General features: G+C 47.6%; 1 protein-coding gene across 1 annotated transcript in view; it reads right to left on the reverse strand.

Moving 5' to 3' along the window:
- The window catches only part of ftcd (formimidoyltransferase cyclodeaminase), a 154,043-nt gene that overhangs the window by 29,230 nt on the left and 100,558 nt on the right, over positions 1-24,255 (reverse strand). Inside the window, exon 7 of the mRNA XM_070873887.1 lies at positions 17,853-17,914. Coding sequence (XP_070729988.1) covers positions 17,853-17,914 — 62 coding nt within the window. The remainder of the gene's footprint in view (positions 1-17,852; positions 17,915-24,255) is intronic.

Here is a 24,255-nt window from a genome sequence, read left to right on the forward strand (position 1 = left end):
CTTCTATGTTCAAGGCACTATATAAATGCATGTGGTTGTTGTTGTTGTTTATTGACCATTCATTGAAAGTCAATATGAAGTTATATCAATAGGGCCAACAAAGTACTAGGATGCGTCTCTATAGCAACTGAAGTCGAATTAATTATTGTGACCATGTACAAATCAATAGTAAGGGCATATTTGCAACGCTGTGTGTGATTTTACTCACTATAGCCTCAAGAAGAGGCACAAGGAGGGATTTGGAAAAGGGTAATGAGAATGGTTCTAGGACTAGGTGGTGGGGGATATGATCCAGGCTTTGAAAATACACAATACAGAGCAAGTGGGCAGTTTAATTTGGATTGTGTGGACAGAACCAGAAGACACAAGTACAAAGTTAACAAGCCGGAAAGGAGAAGAATCTGGGAGGTCATAGGGAAATAAATCATTGAAGGTTCATGACCAGTACGGTGAGGTTATTGTGAAAGCGAATAGGGTGTTAGGCAATGTTCCTGTTAAAATGCACAGCCACTCAGCGTTCTGGAGATCCAGCGCAGACTGCTAACCAGCTTGTAGATGGATAAAAATGTGCATGCGTGAAAATTTGAAAGCGCCGCGCAGCCCGTTAAAGAAATTAGAGGGGGCATTGGTATTAGGATGCATCACCAGGACAATTAAACACAAGATCTTGGTCAGGCCACATCTAGAATACTGTATCCAGTTTTGGTTCCTTCACATGGTGGGGTTATAGAGGCCTTGGAAAAGGTTCCGAGGAATCCCATTAGATTGATTTCTATTTTAAGGGCCCTTGATTAACAGACAAGTAGGGCTTATCACTCTAGAAAAACATAGACTTCAAAGAGGTTTGATTGAAATCTTTAAAATAACGGGCCTAAGTTTCGGGTGGAGTTTTGGAGCAACTAATTTAGTTTGGAGTATCTTAGAAATCGCAATTCTCAGCATTTAGTTTGCTCCAGTTCTAGTGAGTTCTAGGGGGGAAAGGCAAGTTAGAGGATTTTCCAAAGTACTAAACAACTTCACAACAACATTAAAGAAGCATAAGTACATTTAAAGCACCAAGCACAAAACGAAGCACAAAAAGTAATGAGCAATTAATTAACAAATAAAAAAATAGAAGGAACCCTGCACCTAAAGCACCAAGACCAAAGTAATAAGCAACCAATCAATAACAAATAAAAAATATAAGTCCTACCTTTATGTGAAGGGAAGGTGTTTCTGTCAGCCTCTCCATGTCTGTCAGTGTCTCTCTGTGTTTCTGATAGTGAGGGGTGAGGGGAGAGGGGATGAGGACAGAGGAGGTGGAGGGGGGAGGGGGAAGGAGGAGGGAGGGGTGGAGGGGGGAGGGAGGTGTTGTGTATCTGTAAAGCATGCACTCCCATGTTCCGCCACCAGGGAGCTCATCCCCTGAAGTCCCAAGGGATCCCAGCATCCCTTGGGAGCACTGTATAAAGCCGGCCCCTAAGGCCTGTTCCTCACTCTGGAGTGTCTTAATAAAGACTGAGGTCACTGTTACTTTAACCTCCCTGTGTGCAGCCTCATCTGTGTTAGGAACACAATAACTGGCGACGAGAATATGAATCCAACGCAAAGATGCAGCAAACTGTGGGCATCCTAGAGAAGTTCTCGGAGGGTGAGGACTGGAAAGCCTATGTCAAACGGCTAGACCAGTACTTTGTAGCCAATGAGCTGGACGGAGAAGGAAGCGCTGCAAAAAGGAGAGCGGTCCTCCTCACAGTCTGTGAGGCACCGACCTATGGCCTCACGAAGAATCTTCTGGCTCCGGTGAAACCCACAGATAAGTCGTATGAGGAGCTGTGTACACTGATTCGGGAGCATCTTAACCCGAGGGAGAGCGTGCTGATGGCGAGGTTTCGGGTTTACACGTGCCAGCGATCTGAAGGTCAGGAAGTGGCGAGCTACGTCGCCGAGCTAAGGCGACTTGCAGGACAATGTGAGTTTGATAGCTACCTGGAGCAAATGCTCAGAGATTTTTTTGTACTGGGCATTGGCCACGAGACCATCCTACGAAAACTTTTGACTGTAGAGACACTGACCTTCAGTTAAGGCCATTGCGATAGCACCGGCGTTTATGTCCACCAGTGATAACACCAAACAAATCTCTCAGCACACAAGTGCTAGCAATGTTCATAAAATAACTGGGACTGTGTTTGCGAGCAGAAATGTACAGGGCAGAACCCAGGAGTCTGCAACTGCCAGCAGGCCTCAGGTGACCCAGATGACTCAGAGTCCCCAACAAAGGATGAATGCAAGGCAATTCACACCTTGTTGGCGTTGTGGAGGCTTCCATTCAGCCTATTCATGCCGCTTCAAAGGGTATGTTTACAAGAGCTGTGGAACAATGGGGCATCTCCAACAAGCTTGCAATTGAGCTGCAAGCTCTGCAAAACCTGCTAACCACCATGTGGCAGAGGAAGATCGGTCCTCTGATGGATCAAAGCAATTTCGAGCCTCAGAGAGAGGAGGCAGATGCTGAAGTACATGGGGTGCACACATTTTCGATGAAATGTCCACCTATAATGCTAAACGTAAAATTGAATGGCTTACCTGTAGCCATGGAACTGGACACTGGCGTTAGCCAATCCATCATGAGTAAAACGATGTTTGAGAGACTGTGGTGCAACAAGGCATTCAGACCAGCCCTGAGCCCCATCCACACGAAACTGAGAACGTACACCAAAGAGCTTATCATTGTCCTGGGCAGTGCCATGGTCAAGGTCACCTACGAGGGCACGGTGCACGAACTGTCACTCTGGATTGTCCCGGGCGATGGCCCGACAATACTTGGAAGGAGCTGGCTGGGCAAAATGCGCTGGGACTGGGATGACATCCGAACGCTTTCACATGTCGATGTGTGGAAGAACTTTAATTCACGATATAGGAAGGGGTTAAATTTCTCTTTTCCTTTTAGTAAGTTTAATTCTGTGCTGAGACTGCAGAATCCTGCAAGGCCAGAAAATACTTGATGTCTCTTCTTTGTTAGAAAAGAACAGATAACATGAAAGCTGTACATCTGGTATTTGTATATGTTAAGATACCCCCATTGCCTGGACAAACTGATTTCTCTGATAAGAGGGGCTTTTAGTGATGATCTTGCTGACCCTCGAAAAGATTGAATAATGACGTGACAAGATACTGTTGGGCTGTGTAAACTGACCTTTGTGCCCTGTTTAGAATTGGTAATGTTCCTGAATAATGTAGGTGTCAATTGTAGAGATAAAATTCCTTTTTTTCTGTATAAAGATGGAACAAGTTTCTATAGAATTTCAGAGTATTGCCTTGGTAAGGACCAAGCAGCTCTCCGAGATATCTCGCCTGTACATATTAAAGAATCTCTTGAAGCAAGACTCTGAAATCTCCGCTTGAGTTACTTTAACTTAGAAATTTCCTCGACAGTTTCTGGCGTAGTCGGCAGGATCTCTGATAACGAGATCCCAAACGAACAAAATTAAAAGTAAAAATTGGCTTAAAAGAAAAAGAGGAATTTTAAAAGGATTTTCCCAGCTTAAGGGGGAAAGTGCCTAGGCTGTCCTAGAAAAGGGGGCAAGCCGCCTAGATCCCGGAAGGGTGAGGCATAGGGTAGCTACCGTAAGAAGCTAAAATAACAAGAAAGCTAAAGGAGACCCGAGCCGAGCCGAAAAGAGACACCGGTGAGCGCTTTGTAAATACTGTGTGTGTATATATTTTTTGTGGGCGTGTCTTAACCTCTCGTTTCAGGAAACACCGCGAGAAACTGCACCCGGAGAGAATGGGAAACAGCTCTAGTCGAGCAGGATGCTTGCGTCCAGTTCCTAGAAAAGGGAAGAAAACCGACCCTCCAACTAAAAGAATGAGTATGCAGCGTAAAACTGAAAAAAGGATTCGTAAGGTAGTAAAGCAACGAGAGAAGGTAGGAGATCCAATTGTGCCACCCGGCTCGCCGGCGGACACTGTAATTAAAGAAACAGGAGATGACCGATACGCGGTAACATTTAGTAGCGATTTATACGGTTGGTCTGATGGGGACTGGCCATATGGAGGAAGTTTTAAATTGTCTTTAATCGAAGAATGGAGGAAAATAACTAAGGAAGGGGGAGGAGACCCTACTTGGAACAAAGATTATATGGATAAATGTTTTATTAAATGGCTAGAGGTTGCAAAAAGACATCAGCCTCCGAAAGTAAAAATATCAGAGAATAAATCAGGAGAGAAAGAAAGGGGGAGCCAATCTGAGAGCTGGTATGGTCCTAAGGTCACAAACAACCCCAGCTCAGGCAGAAGCCGACTCTACCCTCCTCCTCCAAAATCCCCGAGTAATGATAGGAACCACAGCGGTTTTAAAACCCTGGTCTCCGGGAGAGGCCAGAGATATGATCTCTGCAGCCCCAAACCCGGTAAAGAAACCTGTTGCATTTCATAACTGGCTTGAGCAGACCTGTACAATTTATAATCCGCTACCAGGGGATGTTAAACTATTATTACAAGCAGCGTACGGATCTTCCTGGCAGGGAGTAAAAGATATGTTCCATATCCCGCCCGGAGAAGAAGGGGATTGGAGAGCTAATAATGATTTGCTAAATGAAGGAAACGAATCTTTAACACACTGGCTACAGAATAGAGGACGGAATGCAATTCTACAAGGGGCTAGACAACATGGGGATATAGGGGAGGTTACTCGCTGTTTGCAGAAAGCGGAAGAATCAATGATAGATTTCGCAGCCAGGTGGAAAAATAGCTGGGAGGAGTATGCAGGAATACCCTTAGATACGAATGAACCTTTAGCAGTACAAACACTGCTGAACTGCATGTTACCACAGCATGCAAAGACCTACAAAATTAAAGTTTTAGATTGGCAAGGAAAAACCTGGAAAGAGACAGTCACTGTCTTGGCAAACATGGACAGGGAGGGATTGTTCAATTACGTAAGTAAAACCAAAGCAACAGGTCAATATTACCAGCAGAGAGGCGGAGGGCAGGCGCAGAATCGAGGGGGATTTAGGGGTGGAGGAAGAGGAAGAGGACAGTGGTCACAGCGAGATCGCTCTCAAGATGAGTGTAGAAATTGTGGAAGAATAGGGCATTGGGCTCGCGACTGTAGATGCCCGCCCAAACAGAATAGAGGGTCGCAAGGGAACTTTTCCGAACCTCCACCTCCACCAGCCCCTCAATTTTCCTTTTCTAACCCCAATCCGTATCAATCAGCATAGGGATGCCCCAGAGGCATAACGGTACAGGCAGCGACTCTTCGCTTATCAACGGACATAGAAGAAAATCCCTTAGCAATACTAAAAGTAGGAAACACTTATGTAAAGTTCCTGGTGGATACCGGCGCCACTATGTCCTCTGTACCGCCCTCTGTGGGATTACCCGTAAGCAACACCACTGTTTTAAGCATGGGTGTGGCCGGCGTCCCCTTGAAAGATTTTTTATCCGAACCTACTAAATTGACAATTGAAGGACAACAAGTTAATGACGAAACCCTGATAGTCTCTAAGACAACGCCTCTCCCTCTATTAGGAAGACAGACTTTGTGCAAACTAGGAGCCACAATATATTGCACAAAGGAAGGGATGTTTATGGAGATCCCTCCAAATAACATTCATCAGTTCTTTAATGGGATAGAAAGAGAGAAAGAGGAAAAGAATGAAGAAAGTGCTGCCCTTTATAGTTGGCAACTGAGTGGCAACTTCTACTCCCCCCTGATAAAAGAGGCAGTGGAAAACTTAAAGATTAAAATTGACCCTAATATTAAAGAGTTATTGTATATCATCTTAACAAGCTTTGAGGCAGTTCAGCTTCACTGTACAGCCTGGTATACTCGACACAGGGCTGAAGACTATCAGCGCTTTGTGCAACCGTTCTTAAATAAAAACGAAGTAATAGAAGCTACTCCCCACATTTATTTCGGATCTGAAGGGTTGGGGGTGGCCGTGGAGCTAACACCGTTACAACAAAAACGATTTAAAGAAGAAAATACGACACCCCATCTGACATTGGCTGTAAAGCCCCCAGCAAAACCTAAAGACATGGGCGGGATGATCTTAGACATAGAAGAGAAAAGACAGTGACCAGGTTATCAACCATGGGCGATGATAGAACTGCAGGATATACGGCTAGAATTTATCACCCGTGACAGAGGAATTCTCCACTGGGAGAGAAAAGGGCACGATGCTACGTTTGAAAAACAGCAACCCCCCGGACAAACTAGCCCTAACATACCAATGGCACTGAGTCAAGTGTCCCCCGAACTCTGGGCTAAACATAAAAACCATGTTGGACAAGTCTATTCTGCGGTGCCCCATAGGGTACAGTTGATAAAAAATGCTGTATTGCCAAGTATAAGGCAGTACAGACTGCCACCGGAGGCGGAAGAAGGGATAGAGCCAGTCATCTTAGCACTGTTAGAGCAAGGCGTCCTGAAAAAGACACAGAGCCCGTGTAATACGCCAATACTGCCTATCCCGAAGATTAATAGACCAAATGAGTGGAGATTTGTACAAGATCTAAGAGCTATAAATAAGATAGTAGTCCCTATCACCCCTGTGGTACCGGACACCAACATCATACTATCCGCTATCCCACCCACAGCTACTGTCTTTACTGTAGTAGATCTGTGTTCGGCATTCTTCTCCATCCCTTTAAAGGAGGAAAGTCAATATTTGTTTGCCTTCACGTATAAGAAACAACAGTATACGTGGACTAGGCTGCCCCAGGGGTATACCGAAAGCCCCGCAGTTTATGCGGCAGCCGTAAAAAGAGACCTCGAGGACTGCTCATTATCAGATCAGTCGGTGCTATTACAATACGCTGACGATCTGCTCGTGGCCTCCAGCCACGGGTTTGAATGTATGCAAGACTCTATAAAGCTTTTACAGCACCTATGTGAAAGAGGGCATCGGGTTTCACTGCAAAAGTTACAATTCTGCCAAGTCCAAGTGCAGTACCTAGGGTTTCGTATATCCCAGGGGCAGAGGCAGCTGGGACCTGAAAGAATTCAAACCATCCAAAACACCCCCACACCAAGGACAAAGAAGGATGTTTTATCTTTTCTAGGGATGGTGGGATACTGTAGACAATGGATCCCCGACTATCGGGAATGGGATGCGGCTCTACGATCAGCTGCCCTAAAAGAAGCCCCACCTAAAGTGGAATGGACCCCTGAGAGGGAAGAAGCATTTAAACAGTTAAAAAAAATGCTATTACTAACGCTCCAGCATTGGGACTTCCGAACTATTCGAAACCTTTTCAAATGTATGTGAATGAAAAAGAAGGATTCGCAACAGCAGTGTTAACCCAAGAACATGGTGGGGGAAATAGACCAGTTGCTTATTATTCGGTAATGCTCCCCCCAGTAGTATGAGGAATGCCTGCTTGTCTGCGTGCTGTAGCCGCTACTGCGGTCATGGTGGAAAAATCAGTACCAATTGTATTGGACTATCCGTGCACTGTTATCACCGCGCATGCGGTGCTGTTATTGTTGAATTCCGCAGCAACTCAGCATTTCACAGCATCCCGAAGGACAGGCTACGAGGTGCTGCTGTTGTCACACCCTAACTACACTTTTCGCCGTGCGCCTGCAGTAAACCCTGCTGTTTTTGTTCCTACCAGCTCCACTAGAGAAATAGAGGACCCAGACCAGCACGACTGTCTGTCAACAGTGGAGATGGCTACCATGCCTAGACCAGATTTGCTTACGGAACCAATGGACAATCCCGATCTCATTCTTTATACAGATGGGTCGTCTCACAGACCATCAGACAATTTGCTCCTGGCAGGCTATGCTATTGTGAACCCATATGAAATTGTTGAGGCATTTGCCTTGCCCCCCGGAACCTCGGCACAGGCAGCTGAATTGTTCGCCCTAACTAGAGCATGTATATTAGCTAAAAAATCAATCTTCTAATATATATACCGATTCAAGATATGCATTTGGTGTAGTCCATGATTTTGGACAACTATGGAAAAACAGAGGCTTCATCACCTCTGGCGGGAAGCATATTAAGCACTCACAATTAGTGCTTAACCTGATAGATGCCATTCAATTGCCAAAAAGGGTTGCTGTTATTAAATGCGCAGCCCACACAACTGGTGAAGATGAAGTATCCATAGGAAATAGGAGGGCCGACGAGGCGGCCCGACGAGCCGCTTTGGAACAGACGTGCTGCCTACAGGCAGCCTCAGTCTCCCCTCTGCCAACACTGAGCGCCCAACAACTTGAAATAGCACAGCAACAAGTTACAGTGCAGGAAAGAAAAACATGGGAGAAACAAGGATGTTTTTTAAAAAATATCTGGACCCATCCTGACGGACGAACTGTATGTCCCAGGTCTTTGTTTTTGCCCTTGTCTCGCCTAGCTCATGGTCAGGCTCACATGGGCAAAGGAGGGATGATACATGCTATCAATGCGCAATGGTATGCACCAGGAATAACAGTAATAATTGAGAAAATTGCTAAAACCTGCCAAATTTGCCAACAAAACAATAGAGGAAAGACGCCTGCAGAATATGACCATCTACCCCAACCAAGCATGCCCTTTGAAAATTTGCAAATTGATTTTGTCCACATGCCTCCAGTATTAGGCTTTAAGTATCTATTAGTAATAGTAGATATGTTTACAAGGTGGGTAGAGGCATATGCAACAAGGAAGGATGATGCCCGAACAGTAGTGAAGATCCTATTTAAAGAAATAGTGCCAAGATATGGGATACCTATGGGAATCAACAGTGACAGAGGAACACATTTTACAGGAAAAATAGTGCAGAATCTAGCCGAAGCGCTAGGTTTCCAGTGGAAATTGCACATACCGTATCAACCTCAGTCCTCAGGCATGGTGGAAAGAGTCAATGGAGTGATAAAGTCCTCCCTTACTAAAGTATGTCAAGAAACAGGACTAAAATGGCCAGATGCCCTTCCATTGGTACTATATACCATAAGAAACCAAAAGAACCGAAATACTGGTTTGACACCCCATGAAGCCTTATTAGGAAGGCCAATGCCTACTGGTGTGAAACCGCCACTAGGAGCAGAAAAGGTAGCATTAATTTGGAATGACGAAAAGTCGCTAAAATATGCTCAGGCCATGTGTGAAATAGCGAGAAGCCTGCATGAGCGAATAAAACAGACCCAAGTACCTCCGTCAGAGGGAAACATGCACCCTTTCAGGCCGGGAGAGCAAGTATTAGTGAAAACTCTAAACAAGGAATCTTTTTCTCCTAGGTGGAAGGGACCATATCAGATAATCCTCACAACAAGAACCGCCCTGAAACTGGAAAAACATCCAAATTGGATACACGCCACCCGATGTAAATACTACCTTCCAGACGAAACACAGCAAGAAGAAGAAATACCGAGCTAGGGCGGACACACCCCGAAAAGAACTGTACTCATCCCCTTTTGTTTCTACCGAGCCAGGCTGGACTAAGAGCATAATACCCCGAAGTATCAAGCTAGATGTCAGAACTTGCCTGTATACCAATTTGGGTCTTTATCTTGTGGATCACTGTTACTATTGTACTAGTAAGCTATTATTTTAACGAATTGGTTCAGGAGCATTATAGAAGAAAACAAAGGGAGGAAGATGAGGAAGGACTCCTGGCAAAACTATCAGGGGACACTGGGTATGTTAATCCTTCTGGCAGTGGGAAGAGTTAAAACAGAAGAAAGGTTTATAAAAGAAGGTAAAATATGGAAAGGAGAAATGGCCTGGGGCACGATTGACAAAGCAGGACAGCAGGACACTTATGTATGTTCGGAAAAAGAGGATTGCAAAGTGGGGAACTTCACAGTAAGGTGTGAGGCCTGCGGAATGACATGCCTGACCAGCAAGGAAATAGCTGAGAGCCAAGAAACTAATGGCACGTTTTGTGACCCCGAAGAAGATTGTCATTTTAAAATAGAAAACAGAGGATGGGTAAAGTGCATGAACCGTACAAAAAAGAGATCCGGGCCATTTAAAACGGATATTGACCACCTGCATATCGGTAGTAAGATCCCCAGGTATAGTAAATTTAACCATACAAATCCTATATCCGCTAAGGGAGAGGGATGGTTGCAACACGACCAGTGTTGGAGTCACACTGGACCGATCCTTGAGAAAAAAGCGAGACGTGCTGGGAACTGTATTAGGTGGGGTAGGAGTAGGAATGGGAGCCTTGAACACAATAGATATAGAGACCCTGCAAAACAAAATCCAGGTTGTAGGAGGACTAATAGGAGAAATTATAGAGTTGAGAAACGCGTGGGATGAAGGGCTACAGCAACTACAGGTATCTGGCTACATAACAGACAAGTAATGAACCTAGTAGAAAAAATAGAGCAGAAAAATGTGATCGTGAAAGGAAGGTTAAACAGAATAGAGGGACAGTTAGATGACTATAATGAAAAAGAATGTTTAGAGATGAGACCTTACCCCGAGGGGTATGAGCCTCCCTTTTCTTTCTAAGAAGGAAAGCATGTTGATCATTAAAGATAAAAGATCAACAAGGAGGGAGTTGTGGAAGAACTTTAGTTCACGATATAGGAAGGGGTTAAATTTCTCTTTTCCTTTTAGTAAGTTTAATTCTGTGCTGAGACTGCAGAATCCTGCAAGGCCAGAAAATACTTGATGTCTCTTCTTTGTTAGAAAAGAACAGATAACATGAAAGCTGTACATCTGGTATTTGTATATGTTAAGATACCCCCATTGCCTGGACAAACTGATTTCTCTGATAAGAGGGGCTTTTAGTGATGATCTTGCTGACCCTCGAAAAGATTGAATAATGACGTGACAAGATACTGTTGGGCTGTGTAAACTGACCTTTGTGCCCTGTTTAGAATTGGTAATGTTCCTGAATAATGTAGGTGTCAATTGTAGAGATAAAATTCCTTTTTTTCTGTATAAAGATGGAACAAGTTTCTATAGAATTTCAGAGTATTGCCTTGGTAAGGACCAAGCAGCTCTCCGAGATATCTCGCCTGTACATATTAAAGAATCTCTTGAAGCAAGACTCTGAAATCTCCGCTTGAGTTACTTTAACTTAGAAATTTCCTCGACACGATGAGGCCTCATGTAGCCAGGTTCTTAACAAATTTCCTTCCCTTTTTGAGCCAGGCATTAGAAACTTTTCTGGGGCGAAGGTGTGGATCCACTTGGTCCCAGAGGCACGACCCATTCACCACAAGGCGCGAGCGGTACCTCACATGATGAGGGAGAGAGTGGTAATCGAGCTGGACAGGCTGCAACAGGAGGGCATCATCTCCCCAGTGGAATTCAGCGAGTGGGCCAGCCCGATTGTTCCAGTACTCAAAAGTGATGGCATGGTCAGGATTTGCGGCGATTATAAAGTAACTATTAATCGTTTCTCACTACAGGACCAATACCCGCTACCTAAGGCAGACGACCTATTTGCGACGCTGGCAGGAGGCAAGACGTTCACCAAACTCGACCTGACTTCGGCCGACATGACGCAGGAGCTGGAGGAGTCTTTGAAGGGCCTCACCTGCATCAACACGTACAAGGGACTGTTCACCTACAACAGATGCCCGTTTGGAATTTGGTCGGCTGCAGCGATCTTCCAGAGAAACATGGAGAGCCTACTCAAGTCAGTACCACACACGGTGGTCTTTCAGGAAGACATATTGGTCACGAGTCGAGACACCGCCGAGCACCTACAAAACCTGGACCAGGTCCTCCAGCGACTGGATCGCGTAGGGCTGCGGCTGAAGAGGTCGAAATGAGTCTTCATGGCAACAAAAGTGGAGTTTTTGGGGAGAAAGATCGCGGCGGACGGCATTCGGCCCACAGACGCCAAGACAGAGACTATCAGGAAGGCGCCCAGGCCACAGAATGTCACGGAGCTGCGGTCGTTTCTGGGACTCCTCAATTATTTTGGTAACTTCCTACTGGGGTTAAGCACCCTTTTAGAGCCCCGACATGTGTTATTGCGCAAAGATGAGAACTGGGTATGGGGAAAAAACCAAGTAATTGCTTTTGAGAAAGCCAGAAACATTTTATGCTCCAACAAGCTGCTTGTATTGTATAACCCGTGTAAAAGACTTGTGCTAGCATGTAACGCATTGTCGTACGGAGTCGGGTGTGTATTACAACAAGCTAACGTTGCGGGGAAGTTGCAACCTGTCGCCTATGCTTCCAGGAGCTAGTCTAAGGCCGAGAGGGCCTACAGCATCATTGAGAAAGAGGCTTTAGCGTGTGTGTTCGGGGTAAAGAAAATGCATCAGTACCTGTTTGGCCTCAAATTTGAGCTGGAAACCGATCACAAGCCCCTCACATCTCTGTTCACTGAAAACAAAGAGATAAATACTAATGCCTCAGCCCGCATACAAAGGTGGGCACTCGAGCTATCAGCATATAACTATACCATCCGCCACAAGCCAGGCACCGAGAACTGTGTGGATGCTCTCAGTCGGCTACCATTGCCCACCACGGGGGGCCTGCAAACTTGTTGATGGTGGTGCAGCCCGCAGACTTGTTGATGGTCATGGAACTGTTTGAAAATGATAAATCACCTGTCACGGCCGGCCAGATTAGGACTTGGACCAGCCAAGATCCTCTGCTGTCCCTAGTAAAAAACTGTGTACTGCATGGGAGCTGGGCCAGCATCCCCGTTGAATGCAAGAGCAAATCAAGCCGTTCCAGCGGTGAAAGGACAAGCTGTCTATTCAGGCAGACTGCCTGCTGTGGGGTAACCGCGTAGTGCTACCAAAAAAGGGCAGGGAGACGTTCATCTCGGATCTCCACAGCACACACACGGGTATGATGAAAGCAATAGCCAGATCCCACGTGTGGTGGCCCGGTATCGACTCTGACTTAGAGTCCTGTGTACGGCAATGCAGCGTATGTGCTCAGTTGAGCAACGCGCCCAGAGAGGCACGATTAAGTTTGTGGTCCTGGCCCTCCAGACCATGGTCAAGGATCCATGTCGACTATGTGGGCCCGTTTCTCGGTAAAATGTTCCTGGTGGTGGTGGATGCTTTTTCAAAATGGATTGAATGTGAAATAATGTCGGGAAGCACCGCCACCGCCACCATTGAAAGCCTGAGGGCCGTGTTTGCCACCCACGGCCTGCCTGACATACTGGTCAGTGACAACGGGCCATGTTTCACCAGTGCCGAATTTAAAGAATTCATGACCCGCAATGGGATCAAACATGTCACCACGGCCCCATTTAAACCAGCCTCCAATGGGCAGGCAGAGCGGGCAGTACAAACCATCAAACAAGCCTTAAACGAGTCACAGAAGGCTCACTCCAAACCCGCCTGTCCTGAGTACTGCTCAGCTACAGCACGAGACCCCACTCGCTCACAGGGGTGCCCCCTGCTGAGCTACTCATGAAAAGACACTTCAAACCAGACTCTCGCTGGTTCACCCCAACCTGCATGATCAGGTAGAAAGCAGGCAGCAGCAACAAAATGTAAACAATGGTCGCGCCACTGTGTCACGGGAAATTGATCTGAATGACCCTGTGTATGTGCTAAACTATGGACATGATCCGAAGTGGATCGTGGGCACGGTGAAAGCTAAAGAAGGGAATAGGGTGTTTGTCGTCAAACTAAACAATGGACAAATTTGCAGAAAGCACCTGAACCAAACGAGGCTGCGGTTCACAGACTGCCCTGAACAGCCCACAGCAGACACTACCTTTTTCGAGCCCACAACACACACCCAAAGGATCAACGTCACCACGCCGGACCAGGAAATCAAACCCATCACGTCCAACAGCCCAGCAAGGCCAGGCTCACCCAGCAGCCCTGCAGGGCCAACAACACGCCAGCCCAGCGAGGGCACAGCTAACACACCAGAACAGACATTTGTACCGAGGCGGCCCACCAGGGAAAGAAAGGCTCCCGACCGCCTCACCTTGTAAATAGTTTTCAATTTGACTTTGGGGGAGGTAGTGATGTTGTGTATCTGTAAAGCATGCACTCCCATGTTCTGCCACCAGGGAGCACATCCCCTGAAGTTCTAAGGGATCCCAGCATCCCTTGGGAGCACTGTATATAAGCCGGCCCCTAAGGCCTGTTCCTCAATCTGGAGTGCCTTATTAAAGACTGAGGTCACTGTTACTTTAACCTCCCTGTGTGCAGCCTCATCTGTGTTAGGAACACAATAGTAGGGAGAGGGAAGAGGGGGTGAACGGGAGGAAGGGGGGAGGCTGACCAGGAGGCTAAACGTGGGTGGGGGTGGTGTGGTGAACGAAGGCTGAATGCGGGGGGGGAGCGGGGTGAATGGAGGCAGAACGCGGAGGGGGGGGGTGGTGGGGGGGGGGTTGAGGCTGAACGAGGGGGGAGGCATAGAGGTTTAGGGAGGGAACTACAGAGCTTAGAGCCTCAGCAGCTGAAGGCACGGCTGACAAGTGGGATGCAATGAAATTTGAGGCTGTTAAGGAGGCCAGAATTGGAGGAGCGCAGATATCTCGGAGGGTTGTAGGGCTGGAGAAGATTACAGAAATAGGGAGGGATGAGGCCATGGAAGGATTTGAACACAAGCCGTAATGCAGATCTATCTCCATGTGAAATACGTCACTGTCATTGTAAAGTGTAACTTAATTTAAGTAAATTTTCACTGCAGAGTTTACCTTGCCTGTGCACAACCTGAATGTGCTCTTTATCAGCTCCGTATCCCATTCATTTATGTTTGAAATCCAGACTCATCCATTTCTGTATGCAGCAATACATTTCAAACAATGGAACTTGCCGATTGCTCATTTAAAACCTCATTCAGCCCATACCCTACCTCCCCCCATACACTTTGTGGTTATTTTGTATATTTTTAGAGTTTTATGTTTAAAGTGCATTGCCAGTTGTACTATTTATTATTTACAGGCTTTATGAAACATTAGAACAAAATAATCCAACTGACCCAATTCTACTGCGCATGCACGATCACGGCAATCCCGATCCCACTGCGCATGTCTAGCGTCCCGCCACTGTTCCAGCGCAGGACGCTGGCTCCGCCCACAGACCCAGTCGCCATGCCACGCCAGCAGCTAGAAGGCCCGGGACAGTGACCAAATTCGGCCTGAAGATTTTTGGCGCACTTCCAAGCGTGGAAAACTGGCGCACCTCTGGCAAGTACGCCAGAAATCTCTAGTGGCCAAAATTGAGCCCAATGAAAGGATTGGATTCGGTCCAAGTGAATAGGCTGTTCGAGTTAGAAAAGTTAGGGAAGACCAAAGGACATGAGTAGGGGTTACAAAACCATAGACCTAGGTTAGATTTGAGGAATGACTTCTTGACACAGAGAGTTGTTAAACTCTGGAATGAATTGCCAACACGTGCAGTGAGCACAGATTCCCCGCAAGCAGTCAAAGGGGAAGTAGATGTGGCAAATATATCGGTAGCTGGGTCAGTGGAGGTTGTGTCATGCAGGTAATGTGATCTCTGGGGGTTCACCTAACAACCTTCAAGGGTTAAAGTGGAATTTCCCAGAGTTTTTCTGGGAAATTAGCCTATTGATTTTGTTCTTTATTTTTCTTCTCCCAGTCTCGATGGACCAGTTAGTCTTTACCTGCCATCATAGAGTCATAGAAATTTACAGCACATTAGTCCCACACCTTCCATCTGCCACTGACCATTACAGCATTCTCTTGGCCACCTTAAGGTCGTGAAGCATCTTTGGGCACTAGAGCCAGAGGGTGGGTCGACACTGCTGGCAGCGATGGCCTCGGTGCTGTACTCCCACATTCTTCTTTCTGGGGGTCCTCCTGGCCCCTATGGGTAGAGTGCCGCTGTTGCAATGTTGAGCCCCTTGCACAAAGCTGGACTCCCCCAGCCCCGATCACCGATCCCCCCCCAGCCCCGATCACCGATCCCCCCCAGCCCCGATCACCGATCCCCCCCCCCAGCCCCGATCATCGATCCCCCCCCAGCCCCGATCACTGATCCCCCCCAGCCCCGATCACTGATCCCCCCCCAGCCCCGATCACCGATTCCCCCCCCCAGCCCCGATCACCGATCCCCCCCCAGCCCCGATCACTGATCCCCCCCCAGCCCCGATCACCGATTCCCCCCCCCCAGCCCCGATCACTGATCCCCCCCCAGCCCCGATCACCGATTTTCCACCCCCCAGCCCCGATCACCGATCCCCCCCCCAGCCCCGATCACCGATCCCCCCCCCAGCCCCGATCACCGATTTTCCACCCCCAGCCCCGATCACCGATCCCCCCCCAGCCCCGATCACCGATTCCCCCCCCAGACCCGATCACCGGTTTCCCCCCCCAGCCCCGATCACTGATCCCCCCCCTCAGCCCCGATCACTGATCCCCCCCCAGCCCCGATCCCCCCACCAGCCCCAATCACCGATCTCCCCCCAGCCCCGATCACCGATCCCCCCCAGCCCCGATCACCGATCCCACCCCAGCCCCGATCACTGATTACCCCCCCCAGCCCCGATCACCGATCCCCCCCAGCCCCGATCACCGATCCCACCCCAGCCCCGATCACCGATTACCCCCCCCAGCCCCAATCATCGATCCCCCCCCAGCCCCGATCACCGATCCCCCCCCAGCCCCGATCACCGATCCCCCCGAGCCCCGATCACCGATCCCCCCCCAGCCCCGATCACCGATCCCCCCCAGCCCCGATCACCGATCCCCCCCAGCCCCGATCACTGATTACCCCCCCCAGTCCCGATCACTGATCCCCCTCCAGCCCCGATCACTGATCCACCCCCAGCCCCGATCACTGATCCACCCCCCAGCCCCGATCACTGATCCACCCCCCAGCCCCGATCACTGAATTCCCTCAAGCCCCGATCACCAATTCCCCCCCCTCCAGCCCCGATCACTGATTTTCCCCCCCTCAGCCCCGATCACCAATTCCCCCCCCTCAGCTCCGATCACTGATTACCCCTCAAGCCCCGATCACTGATTACCCTCCCCCCAAGCCCCGATCACTGATTACCCCCCAGCCCCGATCACTGAATTCCCTCAAGCCCCGATCACCAATTCCACCCCCCTCAGCTCCGATCACTGATTACTCCTCAAGCCCCGATCACTGATTACCCTCCCCCCAAGCCCCGATCACTGATTACCCTTCCCCCAAGTACCCGATCACTGATCCCCTCCAGCCTCGAACACTGAATTCCCACCAGCCCCGATCACTGATTACCCCTCAAGCCCCGGTCACCGATCACCCCCCCAGCCCCGATCACTGATTACCCTACGCCCACAAGCCCTGATCACTGATTTCCCCCACAGCTCCAATCGCAGGCCTCTTACCCCACCCCACCCCCCCAACCCCCCAGCCCCAATTGGCCATCTCTCCCACCCCGGGGACCGTCCCTAAGGGTCCCTGGTTGTGGCCTTCTGCTGCTGTGTTCTCTCCCGCCTGCCTGAACACCAGGCAGGCCATTTGGCCAGCTTTCAGGGAGGAGACTGCCCTACAACATGTCACTGAGGCCCTGCCATTAAGATCAGCAGAACCTCTGTGCCCCTGGTTGTTTTCAGCGTCACCTGCATGTAAGTATTGTGGCCATAAAGTTCGATTATCTCTCCTCAGTATGATCTTCCTCACGCTTGATTGAAGTTTATCTTTCACATATCTCAGCATAGAGCCATTACGTTAAGTATCAGGACAGAATCAAACACATGGCCAGGTTTTCCCCAAAGCTGCTCCCACTCCACCATTGAAATGTTACAGTGATTGCCAGAAAACCTGGTTCCACTGCACTTGTGGTGAAGGTCTGAATAAACTACTGGCTATAGTGATTGCTCTTATAGCTTTTGCTTGAGTAATCTTGAGAGCGACAAGGTCTTTGCACATTGCTGCATAGTGCAGGAATGATAAAGTCGAAAAAAATGGCCTTTCTAAACCACACTACTACATTCTGTACCGAGAGGTGCTGTACCATACTTACTCAATTATTCTTTCTTTAGTTTTGAAAGCAGCGAGAGAATCCAGTCCCAGGCGGCTTATAACCTGCAGATGGATAGAGCAACATATTAATAGGACATAGAAACACACGATCAGGAGCAGGCCATTCAGCCCCTCGAGCCAGTTCCGTAATTTAATTAGATCATGGATGATCTGTATCTTAACTTCATTCAACCGCCTTGGTTCGGTAACCCTTAATGCCTTTGCCTCACTAAAAATAAAGGGTGAAGCGACCACAATTCAAAATAGCATCAAGAAAATACCATACCCAGTACGGTGGAATGGAGGGATCCCACACATACCCAGTATGGTAGAATGGATAGATCCCACACATACCCAGTATGGTAGAATGGATAGATCCCACACATACCCAGTATGGTAGAATGGAGGGGTCCCACACATCCCCAGTATGGTAGAATGGATAGATCCCACACATACCCAGTATGGTAGAATGGATAGATCCCACACATACCCAGTATGGTAGAATGGATAGATCCCACACATACCCGGTATGGTAGAATGGATAGATCCCACACATACCCAGTATGGTAGAATGGAGGGATCCCACACATACCCAGTATGGTAGAATGGATAGATCCCACACATACCCAGTATGGTAGAATGGAGGGATCCCACACATACCCAGTATGGTAGAATGGATAGATCCCACACATACCCAGTATGGTAGAATGGAGGGATCCCACACATACCCAGTATGGTAGAATGGATAGATTCCACACATACCCGGTATGGTAGAATGGAGGGATCCCACACATACCCAGTATGGTAGAATGGATAGATCCCACACATACCCAGTATGGTAGAATGGATAGATCCCACACATACCCGGTAGGGTAGAATGGAGGGATCCCACACATACCCAGTATGGTAGAATGGATAGATCCCACACATACCCAGTATGGTAGAATGGAGGGGTCACACACATACCGAGTATGGTAGAATGGAGGGATCCCACACATACCCAGTATGGTAGAATGGAGGGGTCACACACATACCCAGTATGGTAGAATGGAGGGATCCCACACATACCCGGTATGGTAGAATGGATAGATCCCACACATACTCAGTATGGTAGAATGGAGGGGTCCCACACATACCCAGTATGGTAGAATGGAGGGATCCCACACATACCCAGTACGGTAGAATGGAGGGATCCCACACATACCCAGTATGGTAGAATGGAGGGATCCCACACATACCCAGTACGGTAGATTGGAGGGATCCCACACATACCCAGTATGGTAGAATGGATAGATCCCACACATACCCAGTATGGTAGAATGGAGGGATCCCACACAAAGCCAGTATGGTAGAATGGAGGTATCCCACACATACCCAGTATGGTAGAATGAATAGATCCCACAGATATCCAGTATGGTAGAATGGATAGATCCCACACATACCCAGTATGGTAGAATGGATAGATCCCACACATACCCAGTATGGTAGAATGGATAGATCCCACACATACCCAGTATGGTAGAATGGAGGGATCCCACACATACACAGTATGGTTGAATGGATAGATCCCACACATACCCAGTATGGTAGAATGGATAGATCCCACACATACCCAGTATGGTAGAATGGATAGATCCCACACATACCTAGTATGGTAGAATGGAGGGGTCCACACATACTCAGTATGGTAGAATGGATAGATCCCACACATACCCAGTATAGTAGAATGGAGGGATCCCACACATACCCAGTATGGTAGAATGGAGGGATCCCACACATACCCAATATGGTAGAATGGATAGATCCCACACATACCCAGTATGGTAGAATGGAGGGATCCCACACATACCCAATATGGTAGAATGGAGGGATCCCACACATACCCAGTATGGTAGAATGGAGGGATCCCACACATACCCAGTATTGTAGAATGGATAGATCTCACACATACCCAGTATGGTCGAATTGAGGGATCCCACACATACCCTGTATGGTAGAATGGAGGGATCCCACACATACCCAGTATGGTAGAATGGAGGGATCCCACACATACCCAGTATGGTAGAATGGATAGATCCCACACATACCCAGTATGGTAGAATGGATAGATCCCACACATACCCAGTATGGTAGAATGGATAGATCCCACACATACCCAGTATGGTCGAATTGAGGGATCCCACACATACCCAGTATGGTAGAATGGAGGGATCCCACACATACCCAGTATGGTAGAATGGAGGGATCCCACACATACCCAGTATGGTAGAATGGATAGATCCCACACATACCCAGTATGGTAGAATGGATAGATCCCACACATACCCAGTATGGTAGAATGGATAGATCCCACACATACCCAGTATGGTAGAATGGATAGATCCCACACATACCCAGTATGGTAGAATGGAGGGATCCCACACATACCCAGTATGGTATAATGGAGGGATCCCACACATACCCAGTATGGTAGAATTGAGGGATCCCACACATACCCAGTATGGTAGAATGGAGGAGTCCCACACATATCTGCACAAGCCCAGATGGGGGGAATGCATCCTCCCCTGCATTATGAAGATGTGCCTCAATCAGTTGCTTCCTCAGGACAAGCATATGTATGTAATGCATGAAGTGTAGGGATAACCATAATACATAGGGATGAATTTTTCAGGGGGTCAGCGGGCATGTTTGGTGGCGGGTTGGGTGGGAATTTGTTTCTTCTTCAGAGGGTCGGGAACCCGCTGTCATCCAGCCACCACACTACTTTCCCAGATGTCAGGACTGTCAGTGCTGAACAGATCCGACATGCAGTGGGGGAGGCAATTTAAGACATTACATCCTTGTTAGCAGCCCATTAAACAGTATTTTGAGCTCACCGTACCATTTTACGAGGTCGGCCGCGGGGTCTACGCTGCTCGGGGATCACGTCAGATAAGGAGATCGGGAGTTGTATGACAATGAAATCATTTTGTTGTGTATAGAAGAGCTCCACGAGGCTAAATAACTATGAGCTAAACTTAGTGTGACCTTAGTCTTCTTTATTACAACTCCAGAGTGCCTAAACAACATGGCAGCCAACCTTTTATACTGGCCCTGCACATGTGTGCAGGTGACCATTAGGACTCCAACAGTTGCGCCCTCTGGTGGCAGGTATTACATACTTACATACATAACACATTTCTTTAATTGACAGCTGCAAATGTGCAATGAAAGCTCCTATCTCACAGCTGTTCACTTTCCAAGCTCGGAAGCTGTTGCTTACTGTGTTTGGAAGACAGATTGAGCTTTTTGCAGGTTGCAAGTATTTGTAGTAAACTCTCTATCCAGCGTCACCTCATTCGAACAACCTCTCTCACCATTGACAGATCGCTTCTGTCATCTCAAGTTCACCTGCCATCTATTACAAGAGCATCAGTGCCCTTGAAAAAATCTCACCTTGGGCCTCAGAATCCCATCATAATCATCCCCAACACCAGCAGCACCGACAACAACGCCAACCTTCTCCACAATCATCTGATGCTCCACAGGACACAGGGCATCCTGACCACACTGCTACCTGGAAGACCAGGGATGGCCTCACCATGGCCAGATTTACTTCACTTGACGCTGTACATCCTGGCTGGCACATATAGTTCCAGGTTGGTACCACCCCACCCCAATACCAACACCATAAAGCATCCCTACAATGCACAAACCATTTCTTTCACACTCATCACCATTGCGGGGGGTACCGTTATGTCTCACCATTCACTGCAACTCACTAATCCACCTCCAAAGGTGCGCACAAATCTGTCCAAGAACGCAAAGTGTTAAAAATAAAGGGGCCGAAATTGGTGAAGGGCAAGGGCCGCCCAAGTGCTGCCCAAAGGATCGCCGATGGCCGCCGAGATACTTGGCGGTACCCTGGGTGAGGGTTTCTGCAAAAAGGTCCTTGAAAGGCCGACAGCAAAAGAGGGACTTACACCGTCAATCTGGGCAGCAGCGGGCAGGAGCTCTCATTCTCAACGGCAAAGGCACTTGCCACCCAACTGCCGCCGAGGATGGAGTCGGGCCCACGGAAGGTCGAAGAGCTGCAAATAAAAAGCATCAAAAAATGTTTTTTTAAATATCGGAAGACCTTTAGGGGACCCCATCAAGGTAAGTCACTGTAAAGAAAAAAATTTAAATTCTTTACTAACCTTTTTTTTCAGCTCTTCATACATATCGTCGGGGATCGAACAGCCTCTTCGCAGCTGTCCACCCCCGTTCTGGCGTCGACTCCCATCCGCATCAATATGGCATCTCAGCGGGCGGGAGTCCACTTCAGAGCATAAAAACATAAGAAATAAGAGCAGGAGTAGTCTGTACGGCCCCTCGAGCCTGCTCCGCCATTTAATACGTTCATGATCCGATCATGCTCTCAGGTCCACTTTCCTGCCCACTCCCCATAACCCCTTATTCCCTTATCGGTTAAAAAACTGTTTATCACTGTCTTAAATTTATTCAATGACCCAGCTTCCATAGCTCTCTGAGGCAGCGAATTCCACAGATTTACAACCCTCTGAGAGAAGAAATTCCTGCTCATCTCAGTTTTAAATGGGCGGCCCCTTATTCTAAGATTATGCCCCATAGTTCTAGTCTCCCCCATCAGTGGAAACATCCTCTCTGCATCCACCTTGTCAAGCCCCCTCATAATTTTATACGTTTCGATAAGATCACCTCTCATTCTTTTGAAATCCAATGAGTAGAGGCCCAACCTACTCAACGTTTCCTCATAAGTCAACCCCCTCATCTCCGGAATCAACCTAGTGAACCTTCTCTGAACTGCCTCCAAAGCAAGTATATCCTTTCTTAAATATGGAAACCAAAACTGTATGCAGTTTTCCAGGTGTGGCTCATCAATACCCTGTACAACTGTAGCAAGATTTCCCTGCTTTTATACTCTATCCCCTTTGCAATAAAGACCAGCATTCAATTGGCCTTCCTGATCACTTGCTGTACCTGCATACTAACCTTTTGTGTTTCATGCACCAGGACACCCAGCTCCCATTGTACTACAGCACTTTGCAATTCTTCGGCATTTAAATAATAACTTGTTTTCGATTTTTTTCTGCCAAAGTGCATGACCTCACATGTTCCAACATTATACTCCATCTGCCAAATTTTTGCCCACTCACTTAGCCTGTTTATGTCCTTTTGCAGGTTTTTTGTGTCCTCCTCACACATTGCTTTTTCTCCCATCTTTGTATCGTCGGCAAACTTGGCTACGTTACACTCAGTCCCTTCTTCCAAGTCGTTAATATAGATTGTAAATAGTTGGGGTCCCTGCGGCACCCCACTAGTTACTGGTTGCCCACCCGAGAATGAACCATTTATCCCGACTCTCTGTTTTCTGTTTGTTAGCCAATCCTCTATCCATGCTAATATATTACCCCCAACCCCATGAACTTTTATCTTGTGCAGTAACCTTTTATGTGGCACCTTGTTAAATGCCTTCTGGAAGACCAAATACACCATATCTACTGGTTCCCCTTTATCCACCCTGTTCGTTACATTCTCAAAGAATTCTAGCCAATTTGTCAAACATATCTTCCCTTTCATAAATCCATGCTGACTCTGCCTGACTGAATTATGCTTTTCCAAATGTCCTGCTACTGCTTCTTTAATAATAGACTCCAACATTTTCCCAATCACAGATGTTAGACTAACTGAACTATAGTTTCCTGTTTTTTGTCTGCCTCCTTTTTTAAATAGGGGCGTTACATTTGCAGTTTTCCAATCTGCTGGGACCTCCCCAGAATCCAGGGAATTTTGATAAATTACAACCAATGCATCCACAATCCCTGCCGCTACTTCTCTTAAGTCCCTAGGATGCAAGCCATCAGGTCCAGGGGATTTATCCGCCTTTAGTCCCATTATCTTACTGAGTACCACCTCCTTAGTGATTGTGATTGTGTTAAGTTCCTCCCCCTTAATAGCCCCTTGAATATCCACTGTTGGCATATTTTTAGTATCCTCTACTGTAAAGACTAATACAAAATATTTGTTCAGAGTTTTTGCCATCTCCATGTCCCCCATCACTAATTCCCTGGTTTTGTCCTCTAAGGGACCAACATTTATTTCAATTTCTCGTGACACATTTGCGCGATCATGATATGTATTCTGTTGAAGCCGCCTGCTCTCTACCTGTTCATGTAGATCAGGGTGGACTAACGAGAGCCTTGTCTTAAGAGCCTTTTTCATGAGCAGTTCAGCGGGAGGGACCCCGGTGAGCGAGTGGGGTCTTGTGTGGTAACTAAGCAGGACTCGGGATAAGTGAGTCTGCAGTGAGCCTTCAGTTACCCTTTTCAAGCTCTGCTTGATTGTTTGAACTGCTTGTTCTGCCGGACAATTGGATGCTGGCTTAAACGGGGCAGACGTGACAT

This window comes from Pristiophorus japonicus, chromosome 3 (assembly GCF_044704955.1).
Source record: "Pristiophorus japonicus isolate sPriJap1 chromosome 3, sPriJap1.hap1, whole genome shotgun sequence".
Lineage (NCBI taxonomy): Eukaryota > Metazoa > Chordata > Chondrichthyes > Pristiophoridae > Pristiophorus > Pristiophorus japonicus.